Consider the following 24,128-nt stretch of genomic DNA (forward strand, 5'->3'; position numbering starts at 1 on the left):
ATTGCACAAAAAGGTCTCAAGTGTTAGAAGAAAAAAAAAGGCAAGCAAAGGGCTTTAACCTAGAGATACATACATATACATGTCTAAATATGTATATATATATGTGTGTGTGTGTATATATATATATATATATATATATATATATAATATATATATATATATACACTGTATGTGTGTATATATATATATATATATATATGTATGTATGTGTATATATGTGTAAATGTGTATATATATATATATGTGTGTGTGTGTATATAATATATATATATATATATACTGTATGTGTATATATATATATATATATATATATATATATATATATATATATATATATATATATATATATGTGTAAATGTGTGTATATATATATATATGCATGGAGACCTTTGCAGTTAAAGGGACAGTCAACACCAGATTTTTTGTAGTTTTAAAAGATAGATAATTCCTTAATTACCCATTCCCCAGTTTTGCATAACCAACACAGTTATAATAATACACGTTTTACCTCTGTGATTACCTTGTATCTAAACTTCTGCAGACTGCCCCCTTATTTCAGTTCTTTTGACAGACTTGCATTTTAGCCAATCAGTGCTCACTCACTCACATGCATGAGCTCAATATTATCTATATGAAACACATGGACTAACGCCCTCTAGTGGTGAAAAATTGTCAAAATGTATTTAGAGGGCGGCCTTCAATGTCCAAGAAATTAGCATATGAACCTCCTAGGTTTAGCTTTTAACTAAGAATACCAAGCGAACAAAGCAAAATTAGTGATAAAAGTAAATTGGAAAATTGTTTAAAATAACATGCCCCATCTGAATCATGAAAGTTTTTTTTTTGGACTTGACTGTCCCTTTAAGTAGATGAAAACAAGTAAAATCATATTTATGCAATATTCATGTTTAACAAAGTGTTTAACTGTGTTTGCGCTGTAAATATTTGACATTCCAATGTTACATAGAAGAATATGCTTTATGAATTTTTAAATAGAAATTCCTATACATATCTGTATATATATATCTATATATGTATATATTTATATATACTGTAGGTATAGATATATATTGTACCAAAATACCATTGGATATATGTAGAAATATAAATAAAAAGAGAGAAGCGCTCAACCTGAGAACGAACAATAGCATAATAGCTTGTTCTATGGCTTGTTACCACCTAAGAAGCAGCCTCTTTTTGTCAACATGTGCCTTTCACAGAGAAGAACTTTCCTGAAGCATATCAGTCTGATCCTGACTTCACAGTACAGTCCAGCCCCGAAATACCAGGCAATCCCTCTCTGAATGAGAGAAACAGCAAAACCCCAGAAGTACGTTTCGCCTATTGTGGGCCTCGTCAGTGAGGTGCAGCCATATCCCTCTAGGCACACTGAGCAACGGGTCCACGTCTGGATTCCCGCATCACACTTAGGGAGACTTCCCCAAGTGTCATAATTTGTATAAATAAAAAGAGAGAAGCACTCAACCTGAGAACGAACAATAGCATAATAGCTTGTTTTATGGCTAGTTACCACCCAAGAAGCAGCCTCTTTTTGCTCAACATGTGCCTTTTTTACAGAGAAGAACTTTCCTGAAACATATCAGTCTGATCCTGACTTTACAGTACAATCCAGCCCCGAAATACCAGGCAAACCCTCTCTGAACGAGAGAAACAGCAAAACCCCAGATGTACGTTTCGGCCTATTGTGGGCCTCGTCAGTGAGGTGCAGCCATATTTCTCTAGGCACACTGAGCAACAGGTCCACGTCTGGATTCCCGCATCACACTTAGGGAGACTTTCCCAAGTGTCATAGTTTGCATAAATAAAAAGAGAGAAGCGCTCAACCTGAGAACGAATATGTAGAAATATGTATTTATGAATAAATAGAACATATTCATATTGTCATATTGGGTTAGTGCACTTAAGAGTAGGGGTTTTCCCCCCGTTTTTTCTACTCCATTGACTTCTATGGGGTAATAGGTTAACGCAATAGCGATATTAGAAGTTCTGCTTTTTGCACGCAACTTGTAATACGAGCGATATCCAACGCGCGCAAAAAGCTTACATCTAGCGCAATTACTTACATTCCGCTCCACTTGTAATCTGGCCCAAAATCTTTAAATATGGATACTAAAAATGTGTATAGTGTGTGTTCATCATTATTTTTTTTTATCTGATCTTTTTTCTGTCATTTGAAGTGGTATGGCAGAAATTAAGCTTTCATGATTCCGATATATTTAAGCTTACCTCCTTCCTCACAGAAATGAGCTAAATTTCAACTAACGACACAAAGGTAAAGAGGTGAATTTGTCAGTAGAAGTACTCTGTGCTTTTCGTCACTTGTAAACGCTGTCTAAGTTTTGTTTTTGACTTCCATATAAAAAATTATTTTTTTCTCCCTTCATTCAGAGAAACAAGGGCACGCTTCAGATTGCACTAACTCTAAAACATTCTACATAGGGATTGTTTGAAAAATTCAGGAGCTCCTTTATAGCTGTGCAAATGGGCCACAACAAATTAGATCAGATGCTTTTCAAAGGGTTGTGTGCTTGGAATGCAAAACAACGTAAACCGTGATCAGTTTTGCAATGTAGTGTTCAATTACTGAAATATACTAAGCATAGGTAAATAATTAGTTTTCTATCCCTTTAAAGGGACATCAAATCCAATTTTTTTCTTTTGTGATTCAGATAGAACTTACAATGTTAAAAATCTTTTCAATATACGTCTATTATCAAATTTTCTCAGTTTTCTTGTTATCCTTTGTTGAAAAGCAAGGATCTAAGTTCAGGACTGTGCACGTGTCTACAGCACTATATGGCAGCAGTTTTGCAACTATGTTATACATTAGCAAGAGCACTAGATGGCAGCACTATTTCCTGTCATGCAGTGCTTCAGGCATGTGCACGCTACCTACCTAGGTATCTCTTCAACAAAGCATAACATGAGAACAAAGCGAATTTGATAATAGAAGTGAATTAGAATTGAATTAGATAGTGTTCTCTATCTAAATAATTAAAAAAAAAAATTGGGGTTTCATGTCCCTTTAAGCTTGTATGAAATTTATTTGTGTCCTGAGTATAAAAGACCACAGGGAGTAAACAACAAAAATTGTTGGTATATAATGTTGTTCTTTTCCCTTTCCCTAGTTGACTTGCTTGGTTTGTTAAATTGGCGTTCAAACTCCAGACCTGTCTCTGAGACACTGCGCAAACTCATGGAAGTTGATGGAGGGGAGATAATGAAAGTAAGTAATTGTCCCTCTTGTTTTGTTCCCCACCCCCTTGCTAAATGTTTTCTGCTTTGCCCCTTTACAGTTTTACCCATTTTCAGATTAGTTTGTTTCTGGTTACTATGTCAACGTTACACACTGGTTGCTGCTCACTTAAAAAGGAAACACTAAATACAATTTTTAGTATTTTATAAGCATAGTTATTCCCTATCTCACTCTCGTTCTAGGTGCTGCAATGTTGAAATCTATCTTTAACATGAACAACAACTCTACTTCAGATACCTGTAGTATAACCTAGGTTCCAAAATGGCAGCACTCTGGATTAGAAGGATGTGCATGAAATGTATCTAGTATACCAAATGTATACAGACGTTCCCTATTTGTCAGTTTTTTTAAAACATGACACACATTCTATCCATATAAATTCTTACTACCTCCATGGGATGGATCGTGATGTCATCAGTGGGTGGAGCTTGACATCCATTTCAAAGTGGCCAGAAACAATATCATTTTCAAATAACTTTTCTTTTAAAAGATACGATGAGTCCACGGATTTCATCCTTGTGGGATCTCGCCTCCTGGTCAGCAGGAGGAGGCAAAGAACACCACAGCAGAGCTGTATATATAGCTCATTCCTTCCCTCCCACTCCATTCATTCTCTTTGTCTGTGTTAGTGATAGGAAGAGGTAAAGTGAGGTGTTAGTTTAGATTCTTCAATCAAGAGTTTTTTATTTTTAAAATGGTACCAGTGAGTGCTATTTTACTATAGGGTGTAGCCGTATTCCTTGTCAGCCTCTAGAGTAGAGCTACAGGTGGCTTTAAAGCAATGGGAACTGATGGGACTTAACCCTCACTGCGCCTCCCATACTAGTGCTGCCCTTCTGGTGATGATGTTCTTAGCAGATATTAACTAAGGCCCTTCTGTGTCCACATAACTACAGGAGGGAGAAGACCTCTTGATCCTGTGAGACGTGTCATGCTGTCGCTAAGCATAGAGGTAAGTGCAGTCTTTATTTTTCTGGGCCACTTGCTATCTCAGAAATGGCTGTACTTTTATCTGTTGGGGAAAACATAGGCTTTCTGGGAAGGGCTTTCCTGGTTAACAGAGTGTGGGGTATGTCAACAAACACTATAGTTTATTATTTTCACATGTCTGGTAATGGACTGTTTCTGTGAGGGCTCCCTAAAGTCACTGCATAATGTGTACTGGGGACAGACGCTTGGGATCTGTTACCGGAAACTCCGGTTCATGGCTGTGTGTTTTTTTGTGGCACTTTGCCAGACTTTCGAGTGGCGACAAACACATGTCTGTTACGGCAAGCGTACAAGTATTTGCTTGTACTGTTATGCACTGCTATGCAGGGTTACGGTGCTCCTTCTCGGATGGCTTAGGAGACGCCCACGAAGGGCGGGTCCTCTTTTTGCGCGCTGTGGCTCGGAAAATAACCGCGCAGCGTACATTCACTTCCGGAAAGCTCCGACTGTCTGTAGGAGCTATTGCTAGTGACGCCACGACCGCATGGTTGCAAGCTAAGCAGGCGGTCTTGGGCGTTGTAGGATCGATCTGGACTTGTGCCTGAGAATGGTTGGTGGACTGTGGGTAGTTCCCAAAAAAGAGGGAACGTTCCGACCTATTTTAGACCTCAAAAGTCTAAACAAGTTTCTCAGAGTTCCATCCTTCAATGGAAACTATTCGGACCATTCTTCCATTGATCCAGGAGGGTCAATTTATGACTACCGTGGATCTAAAGGATGCATATCTTCATGTTCCACAGAGATCATCACAAGTTCCTGAGGTTTGCCTTTCTGGACAAACATTTTCAGTTCGTGGCTCTTCCTTTCGGTCTGGCCACGGCACCCAGAATTTTCACAAAGGTTCTGGGGTCTCTGCTGGCGGTTCTAAGACCACGGGGCATTGCAGTGGCGCCTTATCTGGACGATATTCTGATCCAGGCGTCGTCTTATCAGCTAGCAAAGTCTCATACCGACATTGTTCTGTCCTTTCTGAGGACTCACGGGTGGAAAGTGAATCTGGGAAAGAGTTCACTAGTTCCTCAGGCAAGGGTTTCTTTCTTGGGAACTCTAATTGACTCTATCCATGAAAATCTTTTTGACGGAGGTCAGAAAGTTAAAGATTCTGAATACATGCCGAACCCTTCAGACCAATCCTCGGCCGTCAGTGTCTCAGTGCATGGAGGCAATTGGATTGATGGTAGCGGCAATGGACATCATTCTGTTTGCTCGTTTTCATCTCAGACCTCTGCAACTAAGCATGCTCAGTGGAATGGAGATTATACAAATTTGTCTCCTCAAATAAATCTAGATCAGGAGACAAGGGACTCTCTTCTATGGTGGTTGTTGCTGGATCATCTATCCCAGGGGACATGCTTCCACGGACCCTCATGGGTGATAGTGACAACGGACGCCAGCCTGATAGGATGGGGAGCAGTCTGGAACTCCCGGAGGGCTCAGGGTGTATGGACTTGAGCGGAGTCCCTACTTCCCATCAATATCCTAGAGTTGAGAGCAATATTCAATACGCTTCAGGCTTGGCCTCAGTTGGTTTTGGCCAAATTCATCAGATTTAAGTCGGACAACATTACAACTGTAGCTTACATCAATCATCAGGGAGGAACAAGGAGTTCCTTAGCGATGACAGAAGTAGCCAAGATAATACGGTGGGCAGAGTCTCACTCTTGTTATCTGTCGGCGATCCACATTCCACGTGTGGAAAACTGGGAAGCGGATTTTTTGAGCAGACAGATATTTCATCCGGGAGAATGGGAACTCCATCCGGAGGTTTTTGCCAACCTGATTCTCAGATGGGGCAGGCCGGAGTTGGATCTTATGGCCTCTCGTCAGAATGCCAAGCTTCCGAGATATGGGTCCAGGTCCAGGGATCCCCAGGCCGAGCTGATAGATGCCTTGGTCTTTCAGCCTAGCTTATGTGTTTCCTCCATTTGCTCTCCTTCCCCGGGTGATTGCTCGAGTCAAAAAGGAGAGGGTATCGGTGATCCTCATCGCTCCTGCGTGGCCTCGCAGGACTTGGTATGCCGATCTGGTGGACATGTCATCTCTGCCACTATGGAATCTTCCATTGAGGAAAGACCTCATTCAGGGACCCTTCCATCATCCGAATCTAGTTTCTCTGCAGCTAACTGCTTGGAGATTGAACGCTTAATTTTATCTAAGCAAGGGTTTTCTGATTCGGTCATAGATACCTTGATTCAGGCACGTAAGCCTGTTACTAGGAACATTTACCATAAGATTTGGCGTAAATATCTTTATTGGTGTGAATCCAAGGGCTACTCTTGGAGTAGGGTTAGGATTCCCAGGATTTTGTCTTTTCTCCAAGAAGGTTTGGAGAAAGGGTTGTCAGCAAGTTCCTTGAAAGGACAGATTTCTGCTTTGTCTATATTGTTACACAAGCGTCTGGCTGATGTTCCAGATGTTCAATCTTTTTGTCAGGCTCTGACTAGAATGAGGCCTGTCTTCAGACCAATTGCTCCTCCTTGGAGTTTGAATTTAGTACTTAAAGTTCTTCAGGGGGTTCCCTTTGAACTTATGCATTCCATTGATATTAAGTTATTATCTTGGAAAGTTTTATTTTTGGTTGCTATTTCTTCTGCTCGAAGAGTATCTGAGCTCTCGGCATTACAATGTGATTCTCCTTATCTTATTTTCCATTCGGATAAGGTGGTGTTACGAACCAAACCCGGTTTTCTTCCTAAGGTTGTTTCAAATAAAAATATTAATCAGGAAATTGTTGTTCCTTCCTTGTGTCCTAATCCTTCTTCTAAGAAGGAGCGGCTGTTACATAATTTGGACGTGGTCCGTGCTTTGAAGTTTTACTTACAGGCAACTAAGGATTTTCGTCAATCGTCTTCCCTGTTTGTTGTGTTTTCTGGGAAACGTAGGGGTCAGAAAGCTACGGCTACCTCTCTTTCTTTTTGGCTGAAGAGTATCATCCGTTTCTCCTACATTGGTGTGTCCGGTCCACGGCTTCATCCTTACTTGTGGGAATATTCTCTTCCCTAACAGGAAATGGCAAAGAGGCACACAGCAAAAGCTGTCCATATAGCCCCTCCTCTGGCTCCGCCCCCCAGTCATTCTCTTTGCCTGCTCTGAACAAGTAGCATCTCCACGGGGATGGTAAAGAGTATGTGGTGTTAGTTGTAGTTTTATTTCTTCTATCAAGAGTTTGTTATTTTAAAATAGTGCCGGTTTGTACTATTTACTCTACAACAGAAAGTGATGAAGATTTCTGTTAAAGAGGAGTATGATTTTAGCACCAGTAACTAGAATCCATTGCTGTTACCACGCAGGACTGTTGAAACCAGAGAACTTCAGTTGGGGGTAACAGTTTGCAGACTTATCTGCTTCAGGTATGACCAGTCTCTTTTCTAACAACACATGGTAATGCTAGAAGACTGTCAGTTTTTTCCCTCAGGGGACCGGTAAGCCATTTTCTTAGACTGAGTAACAGATTAAAGGCTTACATATTGGGCTCTATACTGGTTGACACTGCTTGGGGGCTAAATCGATTGACTTATATCATATTTTTATGGCATTTGGAGTGTTTTATGAACTTAAAAACACTTTTGGGAACGTTATAATTGTACCTGGCATTGGTTTAGACACCTAATCTAGTCAGGAAGGCCCCTTCACTCTGGTATGCAGAGGGAGGAGGCCTCATTTTCGCGCCTCAGTTGCGCAGTTAATTCCAAAGGCAGTGCATGCAGCTTCATGTGAGAGGGTCCTGTGGCTAAGAAACAGACTCCGGAAGGCTTATTTCTGTGGTGAATAACCCCTAAGGAAGGTAAAAGCCGCAGCAAAGTCTGTGGCAGGGACTGTAGTGTGTAAAACCGGTTAAATTGAACAATTAGCTCCGGTTTGCTTATTTAAGGGTATAGAGACTTCATATTTGGTGTGCAATATTGTCAAAGCATTAAGACACTGGGGTATAATTTTATAAAAATCGGATATTGCCTTCATAGTTTTTTGAACATTCAGAAATAAAGTGTGTTCCTTTTATTATTTAAAGAGACAGTAACGGTTTTGTTTAAAATAGTTTTTATTGCATTAATAGTCTGCCTAAATCTGCCTAACATGTCTGTGCCATCAGATAGCTTATGTTCTGTGTGTATGGAGGCCAAGGTGGTTCCCCCTTTAAATGTATGTGATAATTGTGCCATGGCGTCCAAACAAAGTAAGGACAGTACTGTCACATTTAATAAAATTGCCCAAGATGATTCTTCTAATGAAGGTAGTGGGGATAGTTCTTCATCCTCTCCTTCTGTGTCAACACCAGTTTTGCCCGCGCAGGCGATACCTAGTACATCTAGCGCGCCAATGCTTGTTACTATGCAGCAATTAACAGCAGTAATGGATAATTCTATAGCAAATCTTTTATCCAAACTGCCAGCATTTCAGAGAAAGCGTGATTGCTCAGTTTTAAATACAGAAAAGGATGAGCAAGTAGACGCTGACGATACCTTATCTATTTTACCCTCACATCAATCTGAATTGGCTGTGAGGGAGGGACTGTCTGAGGGAGAAATTTCTGACTCAGGTAAAATTTCTCAGCAGGCAGAACCTGATATCGTAGCATTTAAATTTAAGCTAGAACATCTCCGCGCCCTGCTTAAGGAGGTACTAGCTACTCTTGATGATTGTGATTCTTTGGTAATTCCAGAGAAGTTGTGCAAAATGGACAAATTCTTAGAGATCCCAGTGCACGCTGATGCCTTTCCAATACCCAAGAGGGTAGCGGACATAGTGAATAAGGAGTGGGAAAAGCCGGGTATACCTTTTGTTCCACCTCCTATATTTAAGAAAATGTTCCCCATTGTAGACCCCAGAAGGGACGCATGGCAGACGGTCCCTAAGGTAGAGGGGGCAGTTTTAACGTTAGCAAAGCGTACAACTATTCCTATAGAGGACAGTTGCGCTTTCAAAGATCCTATGGATAAAAAATTGGAAGGATTGCTAAAAAATATTTTTGTTCAGCAAGGTTTCCTTCTTCAACCAATTTCGTGCATTATTCCTGTCACCTCGGCGGCGTCTTTTTGGTTCGAGGAATTAGAAAGTTCGCTCCAGAAGGAGACTCCATATGATGAAGTCATGGACAGAATTCACGCACTAAAGTTGGCTAATTCCTTTATATTGGATGCCGCTTTTCAAATGGCGAAATTAGCGGCGAAAAACTCAGGTTTTGCTATAGTGGCGCGCAGGGCGCTTTGGCTAAAATCCTGGTCGGCGGATGTGTCGTCCAAGACTAAATTACTTAATATTCCTTTCAAAGGTAAGACCCTTTTCGGGCCAGAATTGAAGGAGATTATTTCAGACATCACTGGGGGAAAGGGCCATGCCCTCCCACAGGATAGGCCTTTCAAGGCTAAGAACAAGTCTAATTTTCGTTCCTTTCGCAATTTTGAGGAACGGACCGGCTTCTAACTCTGCAGCCTCTAGACAAGAGGGTAACACTGCCCAGCCCAAACCTGCATGGAAACCCCTGCAAGGCTGGAACAAGGGTAAACAGGCCAAGAAGCCTGCTGCTGCTACCAAGACAGCATGAAGGAGTAGCCCCCGATCCGGGACCGGATCTAGTAGGGGGCAGATTTTCTCTCTTTGCTCAGGCTTGGGCAAGAGATGTTCCGGACCCCTGGGCACTAGAAATAGTCTCTCAGGGGTATCTTCTAGAGTTCAAGGAACTTCCACCAAGGGGAAGGTTCCACATGTCTCGCTTATCTTCAGACCAGATAAAGAAACAGGCATTCTTACATTGCGTAGGAGACCTAATTAAAGATGGGAGTGATAAACCCAGTTCCAACAGCGGAACAAGGTCTAGGTTTTTACTCGAACCTTTTTGTAGTTCCCAAAAAAGAGGGAACTTTCAGGCCAATTCTGGATTTAAAGATCCTAAACAAATTCCTCAGAGTTCCATCTTTCAAAATGGAAACCATTCGGACGATTTTACCAACGATCCATGAGGGTCAATATTTGACTACCGTGGACTTAAAGGATGCGTATCTGCATATTCCTATCCACAAAACTCATCATCAGTTCCTGAGGTTCGCCTTTCTGGACAAACATTACCAGTTCGTGGCTCTTCCATTCGGTTTAGCCACCGCTCCCAGAATTTTCACAAAGGTGCTAGGGTCCCTTCTAGCGGTCCTAAGGCCGAGGGGCATTGCTGTAGCACCTTACCTAGACGACATCCTAATCCAAGCGTCGTCTCTTTCCAAAGCAAGGGCTCATACAGACATTGTTTTAGCCTTTCTCAGATCTCACGGGTGGACGGTGAACATAGAAAAAAGTTCCCTGTCCCCGTCCACAAGGGTTCCCTTTCTGGGAACAATCATAGATTCTGTGGAAATGAAGATTTTCCTGACAGAAGTCAGAAAGTTAAAACTTCTAAAGACTTGTCGAATTCTTCATTCTATTCCTCAGCCTTCCATAGCTCAGTGCATGGAAGTAATAGGACTAATGGTTGCAGCAATGGACGTGGTTCCTTTTGCTCGAATTCATTTAAGACCATTGCAGCTGTGCATGCTCAAACAGTGGAATGGGGATTATGCAGACTTGTCTCCCCAAATTCATGTAGACCAGGTAACCAGGGACTCACTCCTCTGGTGGTTGACTCAGGATCACCTGTCTCAGGGAATGAGTTTCCGCAGACCGGAGTGGGTCATTGTCACGACCGACGCCAGCCTCTTGGGCTGGGGCGCGGTCTGAGACTCTCTGAAAGCTCAGGGTCTATGGTCTCGGGAAGAGTCTCTTCTCCCGATAAACATTTTGGAACTGAGAGCGATATTCAATGCGCTCCTGGCTTGGCCTCATCTAGCGAAGGCCAGGTTCATAAGATTTCAGTCGGACAACATGATGACTGTAGCGTACATCAATCATCAGGGGGGAACAAAGAGTTCCTTGGCGATGAGAGAGGTATCCAAAATCATCAAATGGGCGGAGGATCACTCCTGCCATCTATCTGCAATTCACATCCCAGGAGTAGACAACTGGGAGGCGGATTTTCTGAGTCGTCAGACTTTCCATCCGGGGGAGTGGGAACTTCACCCGGAGGTCTTTGCCCAGTTAACCCAACTATGGGGCACTCCAGAGATGGATCTGATGGCGTCTCGTCAGAACTCCAAGGCTCCTCGTTACGGGTCCAGATCCAGGGATCCCCAGGCGGCACTAGTGGATGCATTAGTGGCGCCCTGGTCGTTCAATCTGGCTTATGTGTTTCCACTGTTCCCTCTCCTTCCCAGGCTTGTAGCCAGGATCAAACAGGAGAGGGCCTCGGTGATTCTAATAGCTCCTGCATGGCCACGCAGGACTTGGTATGCAGACCTGGTGAATATGTCATCGGTTCCACCATGGAAGCTACCTTTGAGGCAGGATCTTCTAGTACAAGGTCCATTCAGACATCCAAATCTAGTCTCTCTGCAACTGACTGCTTGGAAATTGAACGCTTGATTCTATCTAAGCGTGGGTTTTCAGATTCGGTTATAGATACTCTGGTTCAAGCCAGAAAACCGGTGACTAGGAAAATTTACCATAAAATATGGCTAAAGTATATCCGTTGGTGCGATTCCAAAGGATTTTCTTGGAGTAAAATCAAAATTCCTAGAATACTTTCCTTTCTCCAAGAGGGTTTGGATAAAGGTTTGTCAGCTAGCTCTTTAAAAGGACAGATATCTGCTCTGTCTGTTTTGTTGCACAAACGACTGGCAGCCGTGCCAGATGTACAGGCGTTTGTACAGGCTTTAGTCAGAATCAAGCCTGTCTACAGACCTATGACTCCTCCATGGAGTCTAAACTTAGTTCTTTCAGTTCTTCAAGGGGTTCAGTTTGAACCCTTACATTCCATAGATATTAAGGGCTCCATGTACTAAGCAGTCAGCGAGCTACCCGCAACAAATCTCGCGTCAAAATTCGCAAACTGATATGTACAAAGCCGTCAATTATGTTAAAACTCGCATCTTTAAAATTGCGAGCGTACTTATCCGCCAAACCTCGCTACCGCTCCATTTTTCACTGTAATTAGACACATTTGACCACCAACTCGCCAAAAACGAATGTACTAAAAAATCTATTTGTCCGCTCGCTACAATTTCCGCTCCCACCTCGTTATTTTTGCCTCGCCACCTTTTAGGTGGCGGGCAAGGTACAAAACAATAGGAAAGTCAATCTAGACGCCAGTCTAGACATATATAAAAGGCAGTAATATCAGCATTGTACTTACAGCATAACTGGCGTCTCTCATTTCCATGTACATAAATTGCGCCCAATTTGTCGACTGTAATTAAAGAGTAATCTATTTAAATTTGTATTGTATAGTTGTCAATCTTTTATAATTATTTTTATATTAATATTTATATATTATCAGATCCAGATGAAGCCATATCCAAATTGTAAATAAATATTACAAAAATAACGCTCTGTTATCACTCTTCAAAAATTTTTGAACAATAATAAAGTTGTTTAGATAAGTTGAACTTTTATAGGAGCAAAATTCTATTCCCGCGACTACTATGATGTTCGTTACACCTTGCATGTCACGTGTTAATAATTGGCCAGACAATTCAACTGAAAGTTAAGTACATCAGCTTAGTCGCGGCGAGCGAGGCGTCAAATTTATCAACAATCCGCAACTGCTCGCGGCGGGCTAGACTTGTCTATTTAACTAAGTTGCTATCTTGGAAAGTTCTGTTTTTGGTTGCTATTTCTTCTGCTAGAAGAGTTTCTGAATTGTCTGCTTTGCAGTGTACTTCACCCTATCTGGTGTTCCATACAGATAAGGTAGTTTTACGTACCAAGCCTGGTTTTCTTCCGAAAGTGGTTTCCAACAGGAATATTAAACAGGAAATAGTTGTTCCTTCTCTGTGTCCGAATCCAGTTTCGAAGAAGGAACGTTTGTTACACAACCTAGATGTGATCCGTGCTTTAAAATTCTATTTAGAAGCAACAAAGGATTTCAGACAAACATCATCCTTGTTTGTCGTTTATTCTGGTAAGAGGAGAGGGCAGAAAGCTACTGCTACCTCTCTTTCCTTTTGGCTGAAAAGCATAATCCGATTGCCTTATGAGACTGCCGGACGGCAGCCTCCTGAACGGATTAAAGCTCACTCTACTAGGGCTGTGGCTTCCACATGGGCCTTCAAGAACGAGGCTTCTGTTGATCAGATCTGTAAGGCAGCGACTTGGTCTTCACTGCACACTTTTACCAAATTTTACAAATTTGATACTTTTGCTTCTTCGGAGGCTGTTTTTGGGAGAAAGGTTTTGCAAGCCGTGGTGCCTTCCGTTTAGGTTACCTGACTTGTTCCCTCCCTTCATCCGTGTCCTAAAGCTTTGGTATTGGTTCCCACAAGTAAGGATGAAGCCGTGGACCGGACACACCAATGTAGGAGAAAACAGAATTTATATCTTACCTGATAAATTCCTTTCTCCTACGATGTGTCCGGTCCACGGCCCGCCCTGGCTTTTAGTCAGGTTTCAAATTTTTTATTCTATACACTACAGTCACCACGGCACCCTATGGTTTCTCCTTTTTCTCCTAACCGTCGGTCGAATGACTGGGGGGCGGAGCCAGAGGAGGGGCTATATGGACAGCTTTTGCTGTGTGCCTCTTTGCCATTTCCTGTTAGGGAAGAGAATATTCCCACAAGTAAGGATGAAGCCGTGGACCGGACACACCGTAGGAGAAAGGAATTTATCAGGTAAGATATAAATTCTGTTTTTGCATATGAGACTGCTGGACAGCAGCCTCCTGAACGAATTACGGCTCATTCCACTAGGGCTGTGGCTTCCTCATGGGCATTCAAAAATGATGCTTCTGTTGAACAGATTTGCAAAGCTGCAACTTGGTCGTCTCTTCACACCTTTTCCAAATTTTCCAAATTTGATACTTTTGCCTCGTCTGAGGCTGTTTTTGGGAGAAAAGTTCTTCAAGCAGTGGTGCCTTCCTTTTAGGTTCCCTGTCTTATCCCTCCCTTTTCATCTGTGTACTATAGCTTTGGTATTGTATCCCACAAGTAAGGATGAAATCCGTGGACTCATCGTATCTTTTAAAAGAAAAGGAAATTTATTCTTACCTGATAAATTTGTTTCTTTTAAGATACGATGAGTCCACGGCCCACCCTGTTTTTATGAGACAGGTCTTTATTTTTGTTAAACTTCAGTCACCTCTGCACCTTGGCTTTTCCTTTCTCTTCCTAACTTCGGTCGAATGACTGGAGTGGGAGGGAAGGGAGGAGCTATATATACAGCTCTGCTGTTGTGCTCTTTGCCTCCTCCTGCTGACCAGGAGGCGATATCCCACAAGTAAGGATGAAATCCGTGGACTCATTGTATCTTAAAAGAAACAAATTTATCAGGTAAGAATACATTTCCTTTTTTACTGTTCCTGCTGCATGATATAGAAAAGGGCGCAGGATGCTATTTGCAGCTTAATCTAAGGTAAGACTTTACAATGACCAAGGTGCAGACTGTTCCTTTTAAAGGGCCAGTGTACCCTAAAATCACGGATCAATACAACAGCATTTAGTACATTTTACTTTATTTCCTTCTCCTGAAATTTTCTGGATGGTGCTGGCAACTCCCCAAGGAAAGGGCTGAGCTGTGCTTGAGGCTTGCATGCCCACCCTCCAATCGTATCCCATATGCAAATCCCACCATGCACTCCAGCAACAAATACATAGTCATTAGAAAAGACAGCAAACATATAGGTCTAAATACAGTGCAACTTTTATGAACTCAAACAGAATGTATGAATTGTTAAATCAGACCAAGTCTTTCACTGTATATGTAACCCCAGTCAATCCTCCATTCCCTTTAAACGGCAGTCTAATACCTTTTCTCCTCCTGATTGTGAGTGTTTTTTTAACCATGGAAATAAAGATTTTTGTTTTATGAATTTACTCTGAATCAATGAGTGCTGCCATCTTTTTCTATAGTCTTCATCTAACATGCTGTAGGATCTCCACTTTGCTGACTTTCTTGTTCAGCGGTATGGTGGGTAACAGCCGGCGGTAGCAATAATTCATGTCATATCCATCTTGTAGTGAGCTACACCAAGGCTGTGCTCAGACACGAAATGCAGTGCCAGCTCCCCGTATACACTGGCCGGTACTGAGCTTTTCCGACTCTGTGGATGGACTGGGCTCACTGCTTTCATTGCACAAAACAAATGGCAGGCTCGAGTGTTTAGGTTCTGGACCAGTTATCTATGCCGCAGCCTTACATCCACAGATATAGAGCATGCAAATAGAAATCCAATCAGGAATAAAGAAAAAAATATCTTCTTTTATACAATTGGATAAAAAAGAACTGGTCTTTCAAATGCAGTTCCTTCACCGGTGTAGCTGTTTAGCATAAAAGTTATTATACAGTGCTTTCAATCAGTGTTTCTCAACCGCGGTCCTCAAGTACTGCCAACAGTCCAGGTTTTTACTATAGCTGAAATAGAGCACAGGTGAAATAATCAGCTTATCAGTAACCATGGTAATCAACCTGCTCTCACCTATCAGCTGATTATTTCACCTGTGCTCTAGTTCAGCTATAATGAAAACCTGGACTATTGGAGGTACTTGAGGACCGCGGTTGAGAAACAATGCTTTAGATAATATAGCAATGAATGTCTATGACAGGCAGGAAGATGTGCAGACAGAGAAGGGAGGGGGAAGCCAGGGTTGCCGATCGTCTAAGCAAGCAGCTTGGGTTGGAAGAGCAATGTGAAAAACGGCATCTTTATTATTAAAATATATATACACACACTTCCAATAAGTTTACCAGTTCACTTACATGCATAACATAATAGATTAAAAACTTTAGCCCAACAGAAAATGTGGGTGTATAATGTCCCTTTAAGTGATTGTGTCCTTATAAGTGTAAACATATAGAATTTTCTATAAATTATATTTTTAGGGAAATTCCAATCTAAATCAAATAAAACTTTTAACCTAAGACAATCTGCCCTTCTCTGATACTATAGTTATGTATTGGGGAAGTCCTGATAGAGACTTTACCTTTGAATAAGAATTACATATTTTCATTGTTGGCATCAATCAGAGAGCACAGGGACTCTTGAATTGATGGGAATAATGATTCATTAAAAAAAAAAAACAACAGATTATGGTCATTGGAATTTCAAGCAAATATGTTTTTGGTAAATATTTCAAGAATGTTTTCATATTCCCAACTAACATAACAGAGGAAATCCTATTGTCTCCACGGAAACTGTCATTCTTAAAAACTCTTATCTCAAGACAAAAATTTTTTTTTGCATGCCCTCTTTGTGATCTAAAGACTTAAAGGGACAGTCTACAATATAATTGTTATTGTTTTAAAAAAATAGACATTCCCTTTATTACCCATTCCCCAGTTTTGCATAACCAACACAGTTATATTAATATACTGTTTACCTCTGTGATTACCTTGTAGCCAGTTAGTGCTGTGTTGTGCTAAATCTTAAATCACTCCAAGGGGCATGAACACAATGTTATCTATATGGCCAACATGAACTAGCAGTATCCTGTAGTGAAAAGCTAATAAAAAAGCATGTGATAAGAGGCGGTCTTTAGTGATTAAGAAACAGGCAGAAATTTAGAGGTTTAAATGTTATAAAGTATATTAATATAAAAATGTTGGTTGTGCAAAGCTGGGGAATGGGTAGTAAAGGCGTTATCTATCTTTTCAAACAATAACAATTTTAGTGTAGACCTTCCCTTTAAAAAAAAAAGGTATAGGAATAATATTTATGAGAATCTAAGAGCCTTTCAAAAGGAGCAGTTGCCACTTTGTAGGTAATAAGAATTTCATGATTTGAACACTAAAGTCACTGGTTCACCAAGAGCTAAGAAAAACAAGTTTGGTAACATGCAGTTAATAATTTGCAAACTAATGATATGTCTACGTATTTAGTTTTTTTTTTTATGTAGCGAGTTTGAATTTATTTAAAGCTCATTATTTCTGTTCTATAGGTCCGTTAGAGACTTCATTGGGCAGCAGAATTGTAGATCTCAGCCCATCACTGAATCCTGTACTTCTGTTATGAATCATTATTTATATATTGCAGGTTCTTTAGATTGTGTATTTGTATTTAGCTATAATTTGACTTCCTTCCTTAATTCACTGTTGGTACGGTCCTCATGTAATGCGGCCAGGGAAAACAGGAAAATAGCACTTCTATTCTGACTTATCTTAATTTCCCTTTCCTGGTCATAATCTGTTGTATTATTTCCTCTATTGTTTCATATTTGATTATCTGACTAAAGAGCTGTAACACGAGTAATATTAAAGGGATAGGAAAAACAAAAATAAACTTGCCTGATTCAGATAGAACAAGTCATTTTAAGACACTTTTAAATTCACTTCTATTTTCAAATGTGCTTCGTTCTCTTAGTATCTCTTGTTCAAAAATGATTACGCACATATCCTACACTAGTGGGAGCTGCTGCTAATTGGTGCCTGCACACATTTGTCTCTTGTGATTGGCTAAATAGATATTTTCAGCTTCCTGTCAGTAGTGCAATGCTGTCCCTTCAGCAATGGATAACAAGAGAATGAAGAAAATTTGATAATAGAATTAAATTGGAAAGTTGTTTAAAACTGTATGTTCTATCTGAATCATAAAATAACATTTTGGGGTTTACTATCCTTTTAAGGCCTTCATATTTGATTATCTTACTAAAGAGCTGTAATAGGAATCATATTGAGGCCTTACAGCTAGTATGAATATATTTTCTGTTTTCTCTAATGATACGTTCTTGCATCTCCCCAGTTCTTGCAGGACACACTAGATGCTTTGTTTAATATCATGATGGAGGCGTCGGATAGGGACAGCTGTGAAGTGCTGGTGTTTGATGCTCTGGTAAGTTCCTAAGTGCGGGGAGTGGGCGTTTTATGTTCTATACCCTGTCAAATTTACTTCATAGATCCTTCATTATAATTTCATAATTTCCCTTTCCTACTCGTGTCCTTCATTGTTATATACCGGCTCAATGGTCTCTATTTTTTTATGGGACATGAAACCCAATTTTTTTTTCTAGATTATTTAGATGGAGCATACAATTTGTTTTAAAAAAGTTTCTAATTTACTTCTATTATCAAATTGGCTTTATTCTCATGTTATTATTTGTTGAAGAGATGCCTTGATAGGTAGCGTGCCGGAAGCATTACATGGCAGGAATTAGTGCTGCCATCTAGTGGTCTTGATAATGAATATCACTGTTGCAAAACTGCTGCCATATAGTGTTGCAGAAATGTGCACACTCCTGAGCTTTACATCCCTCCTTTTCAACAACGGATAACAAGAAAATTTGATAATAGAAGTAAATTGGTAAGTTGTTTTAAAATTGTATGTTCTGTCTGAATCAAGAGATATTTTTTGGGTTTTATGTCTCTTTCAAGGTTTCTTTTAACCCTTTGAGTGCTAAGCACTTTCCCACCTGGATGCTAAGATTTTTAAATTTTGTAAAAAAAATTTCTTTCAGACCCCCAAGACTTACACTGTTGGAAAGGTTAGGCGCTTACCTTTCCAATGGTGGGTTTTGGGGGTCTGTAGCTGCTTAGATGCCTGAAAAACAGACTTCTAAGCAGCATGCCCCCTGCTCCTATACTTAACATTGTTAAGTATAAACAAAGTTGCGCGGTGACGACAACACGTTATTGCGTGTGACATCACCACGCAAAACGGGAAGCCCCAGCAATGCCTGTCACTCTACAGGCACGATCGCCATGGTAGGAGTGGGTGGGAGCCCCCAGATCTCCCTCAAGGTGGGAAAGTGCTAGTGACGGCTCTGAGTCGTCATTAGCACCTGAGTGGGAAACTCTGTGACGGCTCAGAGCCGTCACTAGCACTCAAAGGGTTAAAGAACCATTAAATACAGTAGGATTGTTTGATCAACAGATGCATAGTAAAAAGACGATGTAATAACATTTAGGGACTGATGATCAAAAACTCACCTCAGCTGAAGAAAAATCACACACAATCTTTGCTGTTTGTTTAGCATAATATTTTAGTGTATGGGTTTCTCCTTCACACCCCAAACCCTTCATTGATAGATAAACTGGTCGCAAGATAAAAATTGCCTTTTTAAAAATTTTGAGGGACCTCACATCTGCTGACGGACGGTCTCCATTCTGGTGAGAATCAATGGACGCTTTAGTGTGAATTTCAAATGAGAAGATTTTTCTGGCAAATTTTCAAAGTTACTTACATTTGGCTGACCCTGTATCATGTGACAGTCATCAGCCAATCACAAACGCATATACGTATAAAATATTAACTCATGCATATCCTCAGCAGGTTCTGGTACCTCAGCATGTGGATATATAAGATTGTAGTTATTTTGATAATGGAAGGGAATTTGCTTGCTCTATTTGAATCATGAAAATTTAATTTTTACTTTAGTGTCCCTTTTATTACCAAATTCTGTAGCCCTGAAACAATTGGTTTAATTTCCTCCCTCTTCATATTTGTTTATTTTTGTTACATTTACCTCATTCACTGTTGGCCATTTACCATATAACTGCTCTCTTCTCTTTAATTATGTTTTTATACATAAAGTGACATAAAAAGTAATTTCTGTTACTTTTATAGCTACAGGTAGATCTGTATAATCTGAGACTGTAGCATTATCCTATACACAATCTCAATATGATCTCCAGATACAAATATGAACTCCAGAGTCAGATAGAGTACATCAAATGTAACAAATTTCCAATTTACTTCTGTTATCAAATTTTCTTTGTTCTCTTGGTTCTTTTGTTGAAACAACATTGCTAGGCAGGCTCAGGAGCAGAAGTGCATTACAGGGAGCTAGCTTGTGATTGGTGGCTACACGTATATGTCTCTTGTTATTGGTTCACCCGATATGTTCAGCTAGCACCCAGTAGTGCATTGCTATCCTTCAAGGGACAATCAACACCAAAATTGTTATTAATTAAAAACATAGACAACGCCTTTACTACCCATTCCCCAGCTTTGCACAACCAACATTGTTATATTAATACACTTTATAACATTCAAACCTCTAAATTTCTGCCTGTTTCTAAGCCATTACAGACAGCCTATTATCACATGCTTTTTTTATTAGCTTTTCACAACAGGAGACAGCTAGTTCATGTGGGCCATATAGAGAACAAGGTGTTCACGCCCGTGGGTTGTGGATGACACTGCACTTATTGGCTAAAATGCAAGTCAATAGATTATAAATAAAAAGTCATGTGATCAGGGGGCAGTTTGCAGAGGCTTAGATACTAGGTAATCATAGAGGCCCACAGTTTATTAATATAACTGTGTGTAGGTGTGTAAAGTGTGCGCAAGAGGCACCAAGCTGCTCCAACCCTAAAGTCCCTCAAAATAGGGAAAAAAGATAGGCAAAAGATTGAAAAAACAGGAGAAGCGCTAGTAAAAGCTAAAGGTGCTACAATGAAAATTGAGTAAAATAATTTGCTATGCAAATAAATTGAGATAGAATAAAATGACTGGCTTTATAAATAAAATTTAATTAAACAATCAAAGAGGTATAGATCCTGCAAAGATAAAATGAAAAAATGAAAAAAACACAGAGGTATTTAAAATCGGACGTCTCCGATATATAAAAACACAAATTAGAACTAAAACAAATGACTACTGTTGCCAATATAAACCTGATTCAATATTGTGTAGAGGAAGTCGACATATTAACTAAAGTCCTCAGATGAAACAAAGAGAGGATCAAAACCGGGTAGAAATAGACCCGTTATTACCTTCAGGCGTACCGTCCGTGTATTAGAATCACCTCCGTGAGGCGTATGTATATCCCGTGACGTCACTGATCAAGAGGCGTCGTCTCTGTAGGGAAATCCTATTGGTCAGGATAACTTGACAGATGGACAATAGCGGCCGCTATGTTGTAGATGTTGAACCCCGCTCTTAGTGCAGAATCGCACGCAGGCTCATAGTATCCAGATTACTCTTGTAGACCTTGTAGTAAAAGGATTTTGTTGTGCAACTTGAAACCGGCTTAGCTTAGGCACATAGCCCTTCACAATGCAGTCCTCTTGCTCTCCGTGGGTAGCTGAAATAACTTGTCACTTCAACAGAGTATTAAAGTCCTGATAGACAATAAATGAAGTGTAAGGTAGCTGTAACTTTCATCAACGCGTTTCTCCCTCTTACAGGGCTTTCTCAAGATGAATTAGCTCCAGTTACAGCCTCCTTTTAAACAGTCCAGACTCATACCTATTGGTCAGGTAAGATTATCTGACAGGTGTGCTCATTACAATTGATCTATTGGCAACAGTACTGGCAACTTAGAGAAAAGACAGTAGCCTTTAGTTAAAATAGATTAAGAAAATATCTACATATCCCTAAATTTTGCAAACATTTGCAAATTCGCAGCGATTGTAATCAAAAAAATAATAAAAATAAAAATATATATACACTCCAATTTGAAATGCTTTCAAATTTAATGTTACTAAAAAAGGGGGGGGGGAATTTTAAGAGAACGGCAATACATCTTCACTAAAATGTTGTCACTATTGTGACTAAGTGCTTTATTCTCTTTGCCTCTTTTACTCGTTCCCCTCCCTCTTGTTCCTCTAGGGGTCTTTTTCTGTTGACCCAAACATTTTCCAGATTTTCTTTTTGCAGATTTCTGGATGAGCCCTCCCTTAGAGGGCTTTGCCCTAAAAAATGAGTTTTATTTTCTCTAATTTTAGGGGTCTCAGGATGCTGATATGTCTGTCTATAATTACTCCTCACAGGTGTTTGCCATCTATCATTATTTTCCCAATATCTATTTGCATTATACCCTGTCTTCTTTCTATCATGATTATATTCCCAATCTCTATTTGTGTTATACATTGTTTGCCTTTTATCATGATAGTAGTTCTCGTCTCTAGAGTTATTTGTTTGATAATCCATACGTCTATATGTATTATGATAATAACCATTATTTTGTCTGTTGTATGTGTCTGACCTCCATGAGTGGTTTGTGTTCCTATCCCTATAGTCACGGTCTCTCTGGTTGGGGTAATTCCTTTTTTCTTTCTTTTTATAACTAACTGTTGTCCAATTGTTATGAGATGTAGTTAAATCCATCTCTTCATTTTTATTTGGTTCTGTCTGCGGTTTAATTGTGTCTCTGTCTAATTTCTTCCATTTTGTTTTCAAAAGGTCTTTACTTAGACTATTTATTCTTTCGATCATGTCAAAACAATAGTCACATGATATACTGGAAGATGGATGCCTCAGTATTATTTACTTTTAGCACTTAGTCACAATAGTGACAACATTTTAGTGAAGATGTATTGCCGTTCTCTTAAAATTCCCCCCCCCTTTTTTAGTAACATTAATACTGTCTCTTGGAAAGCATTTCAAATTGGAGTGTATATATATTTTTATTTTTATTATTTTTTTGATTACAATCGCTGCGAATTTGCAAATGTTTGCAAAATTTAGGGATATGTAGATATTTTCTTAATCTATTTTAACTAAAGGCTACTGTCTTTTCTCTAAGTTGCCAGTACTGTTGCCAATAGATCAATTGTAATGAGCACACCTGTCAGATAATCTTACCTGACCAATAGGTATGAGTCTGGACTGTTTAAAAGGAGGCTGTAACTGGAGCTAATTCATCTTGAGAAAGCCCTGTAAGAGGGAGAAACGCGTTGATGAAAGTTACAGCTACCTTACACTTCATTTATTGTCTATCAGGACTTTAATACTCTGTTGAAGTGACAAGTTATTTCAGCAACCCACGGAGAGCAATAGTACTGCATTGTGAAGTCTATTAGGACTTTAACACTCTGTTGAAGTGACAAGTTATTTCAGCTACCCACGGAGAGCAAGAGGACCGCATTGTGAAGGGCTATGTGCCTAAGCTAAGCCGGTTTCAAGTTGCACAACAAAATCCTTTTACTACAAGGTCTACAAGAGTAATCTGGATACTATGAGCCTGCGTGCGATTCTGCACTAAGAGCGGGGTTCAACATCTACAACATAGCGGCCGCTATTGTCCATCTGTCAAGTTATCCTGACCAATAGGATTTCCCTACAGAGACGACGCCTCTTGATCAGTGACGTCACGGTATATACATACGCCTCACGGAGGTGATTCTAATACACGGACGGTACGCCTGAAGGTAATAACGGGTCTATTTCTACCCGGTTTTGATCCTCTCTTTGTTTCATCTGAGGACTTTAGTTAATATGTCGACTTCCTCTACACAATATTGAATCAGGTTTTTATTGGCAACAGTAGTCATTTGTTTTAGTTCTAATTTGTGTTTTTATATATCGGAGACGTCCGATTTTAAATACCTCTGTGTTTTTTTCATTTTTTCATTTTATCTTTGCAGGATCTATACCTCTTTGATTGTTTAATTAAATTTTATTTATAAAGCCAGTCATTTTATTCTATCTCAATTTATTTGCATAGCAAATTATTTTACTCAATTTTCATTGTAGCACCTTTAGCTTTTACTAGCGCTTCTCCTGTTTTTTCAATCTTTTGCTTATTAATATAACTGTTAGCTGTGCAAAACTGGTGAATGGGTAATAAAGGGATTATCTATCTTTTTAAACAATAACATTTTTGGAGTTGCCTTTTCCTTTAAACAAAGGATACCAAGAGAATGAAGCAAATGTAGATACTAAAAGTAAATTGGAAAGTTGTTTAAAATCACATGCTCTATCTGAATAATGAAAGTTTCATTTGGACTTTACTGTCTATATAAATATACATTTAAAGTATTTTTTTTTTTTTAAAAGATCATAGTATATATCTGTGGTTAAAATACTGCATTTGCAAAAGATCTACATGCAAAATTGATCATTATTTTGTCTGTTGTATGTGTCTGACCTCCATGAGTGGTTTGTGTTCCTATCCCTATAGTCACGGTC

The 24,128-nt window shown here is 39.8% G+C and overlaps 1 protein-coding gene across 1 annotated transcript in view; it reads left to right on the plus strand.

Moving 5' to 3' along the window:
- Positions 1 to 24,128, plus strand: part of DOCK5 (dedicator of cytokinesis 5) — a 458,078-nt gene that overhangs the window by 123,263 nt on the left and 310,687 nt on the right. Inside the window, exons 19-20 of the mRNA XM_053718116.1 lie at positions 3,150 to 3,247; positions 18,018 to 18,107. Of these exons, the coding sequence (XP_053574091.1) occupies positions 3,150 to 3,247; positions 18,018 to 18,107 (188 nt within the window). The remainder of the gene's footprint in view (positions 1 to 3,149; positions 3,248 to 18,017; positions 18,108 to 24,128) is intronic.

The sequence above is a fragment of the Bombina bombina genome, chromosome 6 (genome assembly GCF_027579735.1).
Source record: "Bombina bombina isolate aBomBom1 chromosome 6, aBomBom1.pri, whole genome shotgun sequence".
Lineage (NCBI taxonomy): Eukaryota > Metazoa > Chordata > Amphibia > Anura > Bombinatoridae > Bombina > Bombina bombina.